Source organism: Eschrichtius robustus, chromosome 20 (assembly GCF_028021215.1).
Source record: "Eschrichtius robustus isolate mEscRob2 chromosome 20, mEscRob2.pri, whole genome shotgun sequence".
Classification (NCBI taxonomy): Eukaryota; Metazoa; Chordata; class Mammalia; order Artiodactyla; family Eschrichtiidae; genus Eschrichtius; species Eschrichtius robustus.
In genome coordinates this window covers 50,637,073-50,644,837 of record NC_090843.1, presented here as the reverse complement: position 1 = coordinate 50,644,837, position 7,765 = coordinate 50,637,073, and the positions used below count along the sequence as shown (strand labels likewise).

The window sequence follows — 7,765 nt, the reverse complement described above, 5'->3', positions numbered from 1 at the left end:
TGGAATATAGTTGATTTACAATGTTGTGTTAGTTTCAGGTGTACAGCAAAGTGATTCAGTTATACATATAGATATATCTATTCTTTTTCAGATTATTTTCCATTATAGGTTATTACAAGATATTGAGTATAGTTCCCTGTGGTACACAGTAAGTCCTTGTTGATTTATCTATTTTATATATAGAAGTGTGTATATGTTAATCCCAACCTCCTAATTTATCCCTCCCCCAACTCTTTCCCCTTTGGTAACCGTAAGTTTGTTTTCTAAGTCTGTGAATCTGTTTCTGTTTTGTAAATAAATTCATTTGTATCATTTTTTTAGATTCCACATATAAGTGATATTATATGATATCTTTCTGTAACTTACTTCACTTAGTATGATAATCTCTAGGTCCATCCATGTTGCTGCAAATGGCATTATTTCATTCTTTTTTATGGCTGAGATAAATTGCTTTCTAAAAGGGTTGTTGGTATGCTTTTTTTAGATACATATATTTTATTTTTTATTTTTTTATAAATTGATTTATTTTTTATTTATTTATTTTTGGCTCCCTTGGGTCTTCGTTGCTATGCGTGGGCCCTCTCTAGCTGTGGCGAGCGGGGGCCACTCCTCGCCGCGGTGCGCGGGCCTCTCACTGCGGTGTCCTGTTGCGGAGCACGGGCTCCAGGCACGCGGGCTCAGTAGTTGTGGCGCACGGGTGTAGCCACTCCGCGGAATGTGGGATCCCCCGGGACCAGGCCCCGAACCCACGTTCCCCACACTAGCAGGCAGACTCCCAACCACTGTGCCAGCAGGGAAGTCCCTACATATTTTTTAAATACCTCTTTTTGCTGATCCCTGATGTAGATCATCAGAACTGTCCAGATATCTTTAGGTCAGTGTGTGAAATGTTTTCTCTAAGAAGAGTTGAAATGGAGGATGGTTCTATATTACTGACTAAAGCCAAAGAGCAAAGTGATGACCAGTTTAATTCCCAAGTCTGTCTTATGGCACATGAGCTGTCAGGCTCCCTAATACCAAAGCTTAATAGTGACCCCACAAAAGTATAGGCAGTATTCTCCACTCTTCCCTCGAGCACCCTAAGTATGAAGTAAAAGAAAGGAGAGAGAATATAGAAAATTAGGAACTGCATCAGACCCAATGAATACTTCAACCTCAGACTCCTGAAGGTCAGGAAGAGAAAAAAAGAGCTAACAATTATTAAGCACATGGTGAGAATGAGTTCCCACTCCATGTTAGTACTTCGTATGTACTTTCATTTGACCAATTTTCTAACTTTAGGAAGGGACTGAATAGTGTTAAGTGTGGAGAATGGTGACATGACAGCCAAGAGCCAGGGGTTCTAGTTTTGGCGCTAATAAGCTCTGTGGCCTTGGAGGTGATCCTCATGAATATTAGTGTCTTTGTGAATTGCTTGGTTGGGAAAATTAATCTAAGTTTTTGTGGCATTTAAAAATTCTGTGGTTCTCTGTTGTTTATCTATTTATATTTTTGGCTGTGTCAGGTCTTTGTTGCTATGTGCCGGCTTTCTCCAGTTGCAGCGAGCAGGGGCTACTCTTCGTTGTGGTGCGCAGGCTTCTCATTGCAGTGGCTTCTCTTGTTGCGGAGCACGGGCTCTAAGCACGTGGGCTCAGCAGTTGTGGTGCACAGGCTTAGTTGCTCTGTGGCATGTGGGATCTTCCCAGACCAGGGCTTGAACCCGTGTCCCCTGCATTGGCAGGGGAGGCAGATTCCTAACCACTGCACCACCAGGGAAGTCCCTGGTTCTCTGTTCTGATTTGTATGTTTCAGGATAAAATCTGTATATTTTTTCCCTCATTTTTCTTACTGTTCTCGGCCCATATACCCCAGAGATATTCATTGTCAAAGGTGGAGAATGGAATACAGACCAAAGCAAATAATTCCAATAGATTTTTTAAGCACATAGCATAGATATTGGTCTGAAGGTTAAAGCTCTTTCCATTTGCAAGACCCAGTCACTTGAGAAGGGATGATGTCTACAAGAATTCTAAAAATCTGGCTTGGCTTTGCTTATCAGGAGCAATGAGTGACTCGGTGTAGCTTTTTAACTCAATCTTAAACAGTCTGGGTTGCTAGAAACACTGTAAGACGCCACCTGCATCTTTTCTCACAGTTGACATTTCTTCCAATCAACAATAGATATCCTAAGATTTCTCAACAAAGTTATCTGAGGTGTAACAGAAGGGCCTAAGCCCTCCCTCTCTCTCATGCAGAATATTGCCCTGAGAGGCTGACTTGCTATAATTCAAGAAATTGGCAATATTGTAGAGGAAACATCTACTGAGCCAATGAGTGTTTAATTTCTAAGAACAGAATAGTGTCCTGGGGAAAAAAAAAGACCATGGGAGCTCATACACTGAACAAACGGAAAGACAGAATCCACCATTAGGAGCAGACCCTGACCAATTCTCACAGCTATGGAAATCTTTGGGCTTTTGTGTTGTCGTGAGATTTGAAATAAGAATACACTGGATACAATAAATATTTATTGGATAAATAATAATGCTGCTATAATTTCTAAATGTCTTATACAGATTCTATCAATACACTACTAATCTAAGTTCTTAGAAGTTTAACATTACACAGAGACTTCAGGACAACCTTGGAGTCTTTGGCTCCATTTAACAAGAGGAAGGACCGAAGTTGATCATTTGACCTCTCTCAGCCTCAGTTTTGCCTTCTGGAAAAGGGGCCTAAAACCACTTCCTTTTCCAACCTCCAGGATTGTAATGAAGACAAAAAGCAATCATGTAAAACAATTAGTCAGCTGTGAACTTTTACATACTACTGTTTTGCACTTACCCAAACATGTTTAAGAATCCACATAAAATAACCTACATTAGGCTTATGTATAACAATATGTACACATATCATGTATCTTATAAAGTGTATACTCATATTTACATAATTATACATAGAGTTAAATCTGAAAATAGTCCCCTGTCTACCAAGAATGTCTCCCTTTATTAGTTGAGACAATTCACAGTAGGCATACTCTCCCCACAAATACAAACAAGCACAAGGGGTTTTGCAATTAAAAGCAAACATACTGTTTTGCCATGTGAACTGTTTTCATTTTTGGAAGCAGAGCAAAGGGTGATAGGAAGGTGGGAGGTTTAAGGAGGGCTGGTGAGTGGTGGAGACGGGCAGAAGCATATAGAAAATCTGAGCAAGGCAAGCAGAAGGAAGAAGATGAAGACAGAAACTAAGATTCCAAAAAGGTAGCTGCCTTGCTTCTGATTCCACCATCCTGTACCACCCAGTTTTCTCTTATTTGATGTCCTCTAATTGGTTCCTCTTCCAGCACAAACTGAAGAAAGGGAATCCCTTCTGCTTTCTTGGAGTCTTCTGATCTAAATTACAGGTCTGCATCAAGATGTGTGGAGCAAGGATGACCACTGATTTCTGCACCTGGGCAAGTTCAAGGCAGTATGGTCTACTTCTGGAAAGGCCTGGATTCTCTTTACTTCCAATGGAAAAAAAAAAACCCAGCCCCAGCAATGCCCAGAATGGACTGTAGAAGGCAGATGGGCACCGGGTTCAGGAGAATGTACAGCTAGACCAGTTCTTTCCAGTCGTTGTCTGAGTCTCCTCTACTGCCCACTCTGTAAATTGACAGAGGATGGGGCTCCCCGCAGAAACAGCAGGTGGTCTTGGCTCGGCCCTCTGACTAACCGGAGCTGAGTACAAAGAGCCTGATGGGTTGACTGAGAATCAGTGATTGGCAGCTGGGAGCCTGGAGTCTCCAGACTTTGATGATGAAGCACGGTTACAGCTCTCCCAGCTCACCTTCCATCACCCGCACCATGATGTACAGCTCAGCCAGACCCACCACAGAGGCCACGATCAATGCTGCCAGTACCTGCTGGGAAGTGCGAGAACCAGGCTTAGGGGATGCAGGCCAGCTTCCAGCTCTGCAGCCTCTAGCACCTAATAAGGATGGAGAGGACCTCAACCCAGCCCATAAGTTGGGGGGAAGGGAAGAAAAGAGGATCTGGATTCTCCTGAGGTTATTACCTACCCCTATGACTGTTGGATAGATCTAATGTCCCCCTTGTTTATCACATAAATACCTAACCTGTTCAAGGCATTTTCACATACGTCCTCCCTTTCCCACTAACACTCCCACCTGGGGCACCCTGCCCTGACCAGTACCTACTCACCGAGGTCATTTCTGTGAAGATATACTGGCTTCCAAGGTAAGTGCAGACGAAGGCAGCTGCCACCGTGACAATGAAGTTAAAGATGGTGATGACCAGAGCCTTCACTGACCTCACTTTGGGGAGGAGCCCAGGGAAGAAACCGTTAGGTCAGCATCCTCCAAGAGGCCCTTTTATCTCACGGCTGCCTCCCCCCTCAGCTGGGTTTCCCTCCAACAGCAAGCCTGAATAGCTCAGGCTTAAACCCAGAGCACTGGAGTGGGAAGGAGGGCCATGACTGACCGGTCCCAGGGAGAGGCTTTAGCAGCCTGATTTCCTAGTACCTCACCTTGCTTTCCCAGGTCACTGAGGGTTCCACCATACCTTGAATCCTGGGAAAAAGAAAAAGCAAAGGATTTCAGAATGGAAGCAGCTCAGAGCCAGCCCAGCAAGTATTCATTTGTCAGTCTGGGCTCAGCCCTCTTTATTACCCAACACATTAGTTCTGCCTTCTCCATGGATTTTGTCTGGGACCAGTTGGATTCTTCTCTGGACCACAGGTCAAGCATTTCAGAGAAGAGACATAGGTTCCCAGTACCCATGTACCCCTCTCCTGCTCTGGGGCAGGAGCATACAGAGAATAGGAGGGAGCCCTGTCAGAAGAATGGCTCCAGGCTCATCCCCACCCTCTACAACCTTTAAAGATCAGTCACCATCTGAGCCCAGAGTCTCAGTAAATGAGTTGGGAATTGTATTTGGCTTGTACGCAGCACAGAGCTTCTACGGTCCCTTAATAGTATACAAACTAAGTTTCCATGTTGCTTCTTTCATCTGTACCTCTTCCCAGTGCAGGGCCCTGCTTTCAGGGGCTACACAGTCCATGTATTGAAGAGCGGGCCCTTACCTGACAGGTGACATTGCGGGTGATCCGCTTATATTCCTCATTGGCCAGCTGTATCTTAATCTTCTCCAGACGGGCAACTAGCTCTGGGTTCTGAGGCAGAAAAATCAAATGAGAAGAATGATATTCCCAGCTTGCTAGAAAGCAGGTCACAATCACTAGTTTCAGGGGAAAAGTACTGCTAAGAAGACCCACGTACCAGTTCGCCTCCAGTGCTTTGGAAACTTTTTTTTTTTTTTAATTTCAGTTTTCCAAGCTGTCAGACTGGGAGGACAATATCTGGTTCCCCCACCCCAGCATTCAAGGATTTAAAAGACAAATTTTTGAGCCCAAATGTTGATTCATAAATTTGGATGTATCATGAGTAAATCCAACTCAACCAACACCCACTCTCACAAACATATCCCTTACATACCCGAGGAGGCTTCACAACCTCTGGGAGATAGATTTCACTGCCTTCTAGGAGCTCATGAAGGTATAGTGTGGAACCTAGGAAGAAACGATTTCCACAAACGTAATGATGCATAGAGCTGAGGTTGAAGGATTAACATCAGAGAAGGGTCTAGCTCTTCAGTTCTTTCTACCAAAATAAAACATGGCCATGCCTATATCAATTCATCTCCAGGATCATTTTCAACTGGGAAGAAACTAGGACAATCCCACATAAGTATCTCCTAGTGCTACATACTGACTTTAATTGTTGGCTGTCAATTACCCTACCAATGTCACAGCTAGTAACATGTAAGCCATTTATATCTGCCTTTAAGTTAGGTAATTTCTGTGGCCACAACAGAACTTGCCCTAAATAGGTTTAAGGCGTAGTGGTGGCAAATACTCACAGGACACTGTACTAGATGATCTCTAAGGTCCTTTTTAGTTCCAATAATTGAAGAATCTACCCTTCACACTTCTGGGTAGGCTGTTAATTCTGGCAAAAGACCTTACATGTCAGTTAGTCCTACTGCCCCCCTTTACATGTTCAGGGAACTGAGGCCCAAGGAAGAGAAATGACTTCTCCAAGAAGAGTTAATAGCAGAGCTAGGACTAGAACACAGATGCTACTCCCAGTTCAGATCTTTCAACACACTTTTCCATCATCCTATATCCAAAAACAAAAACAAACAAAAAAATCCCATTAGGGAATTCCCTGGTGGTCCAGTGGTTAGGACTCCGCACTTTCACTGCTGAGGGCCCAGGTTCAATCCCTGATTGGGGAGCTAAGATCCCACAAGCTGAGCAGCGCAGCCAAAGCAAACAAACAAAAAACCATCAGATTTGGCACTCTTGCTGAGAAATCCAGATTCCCAAACAGGGCAAGCTCACTATGCTAAGATGTTTTCTTTTTCTGAAAGGTTTGAAATTTTTTTTTTTTTTTAATTTTTATTTATTTATTTATTTATTTTTGGCTGTGTTGGGTCCCCGTTTCTGTGCGTGGGCCTTCCCCAGTTGTGGCAAGCGGGGGCCACTCTTCATCACGGTGCGCGGGCCTCTCACTGTCGCGGCCTCTCTCGTTGCGGAGCACAGGCTCCTAAGATGTTTTTTAATGTGGCTTAAAAGAAAGAAACTGGACCTGTGCAGTGGTATTGAGTTAGAACTTGGACTTCCTCAAGGGTCAGGTGGGCCTAAGTGGGCCTGGAAGTAAAGAGGAGACTCAAGAGAACAAAAACTGCACAAGTAAATTTTGTCATCCACGAAGAATTCCCATGGAAATTATGAAGGGAGTGGGTTCCCCAGGGTTTATGAGGTGACTCTTGGGTTGGCCAGATGATCATTCCATGGGTGAAGGAGAGTGATGGATTTGAAACCCAGTCCCCCTAAAACTGAGTTCCCTTACTGAGTTTATAATTAATCTCTCTATCCAAAACTTTATTCCCTTTCTTGTCCCCTCTAACCTCAATCCTTTGCTAACAATACTAATGAACCAGAGTCAGATGACTAAAACTGCTATTGCTGATAACATCTTTAATGTACTAAAAGTGCTGTTATAGATATCATCATTAACCTGCAAACTCCGGTTGTTTCTCCAGGGCAAGGTGAGCTAACAGACACCAGAGCCATGGACCACCTGGCCTGAGAATCCTAAATCAGAGACATCCTGACTCGCAAAACGACAATTAGGAAATGTCACATGACAGTGATTATTCCCAGCCTCTTTGTTCTTCTCCCTTAAACGAAAACCCCTTAACTCAAAGACCAAGCTGAAATGGATCTGAGGCTTGTCTCCCACTCCCTTGCTTGGCACCCTGCATTGAACACTGTACTTTCCTTCACCACAACCCTGCCTCAGTAGATTGGCTTTGCTGGGAGTAATGCAATCCCTCATAAAAATGCTAGAGGTAGGAAAAAAAACCTCAGGAGAGACTAAACTCTGGAAAAAAGGAGGCGACTCTGGACTGGAGACTGGGGCTCACCCCTTTCTCTCAGGTACTGATGCAGGTCCCGGATCAGGCGGAAAGAAACCACGCGAGCGGGGCCAGCCGAGCGATCGCCGCCCTTGTGCTTCTTCCCTAGCACGGCCTCAAGCTCTGCCCGCAGCTTCCCGGGCAGCTGCTCTGGCTCCAGCTCCCCGCCGGGGCCCAAAGCGCGTACAAGTCGCTCGCCAGCTAACAAGGAAGACGCCATGACTAGCCCACTTTAGGGTCAGGTGACCCCGGGCCGGGACTTCCGTCCGCCTGTGCCGGAAGGAGCGCGAAGCTCGCGGGGC

The 7,765-nt window shown here is 44.7% G+C and overlaps 1 protein-coding gene across 2 annotated transcripts; it reads right to left on the bottom strand.

Moving 5' to 3' along the window:
- Positions 1-2,514: 2,514 nt before the first annotated feature.
- Positions 2,515-7,709, bottom strand: TMEM199 (transmembrane protein 199). Of its 2 annotated transcripts, none has more exons than XM_068530001.1 (6): positions 7,473-7,709; positions 5,477-5,550; positions 5,065-5,154; positions 4,510-4,552; positions 4,185-4,297; positions 2,515-3,886 (listed from the first exon to the last, which is right to left on the bottom strand). In XM_068530001.1, the coding sequence occupies exons 1-6, from the start codon at positions 7,681-7,683 to the stop codon at positions 3,791-3,793; spliced, it is 627 nt and encodes a 208-aa protein (XP_068386102.1). In that variant the 5' UTR covers positions 7,684-7,709; the 3' UTR covers positions 2,515-3,790. The 2 variants fall into 2 exon arrangements, with proteins under 2 accessions (XP_068386102.1, XP_068386103.1); XM_068530002.1 differs by having other exon boundaries at positions 2,515-3,883.
- Between the last annotated feature and the right edge of the window lie 56 nt (positions 7,710-7,765).

What these genes read in the sequence shown, in the direction of transcription:
- TMEM199 (XM_068530001.1), bottom strand. Translation starts at nt 7,683, where the DNA reads ATGGCGTCTTCCTTGTTAGCTGGCGAGCGACTTGTACGCGCTTTGGGC. An exon ending in CCCGCAATGTCACCTGTCAG is followed by an intron (nt 4,553 to 5,064) that starts GTAAGGGCCCGC and finishes TCTTTTTCCCAG; the next exon opens with GATTCAAGGTATGGTGGAAC. An exon ending in TCTTCACAGAAATGACCTCG is followed by an intron (nt 3,887 to 4,184) that starts GTGAGTAGGTAC and finishes CGCACTTCCCAG; the next exon opens with CAGGTACTGGCAGCATTGAT.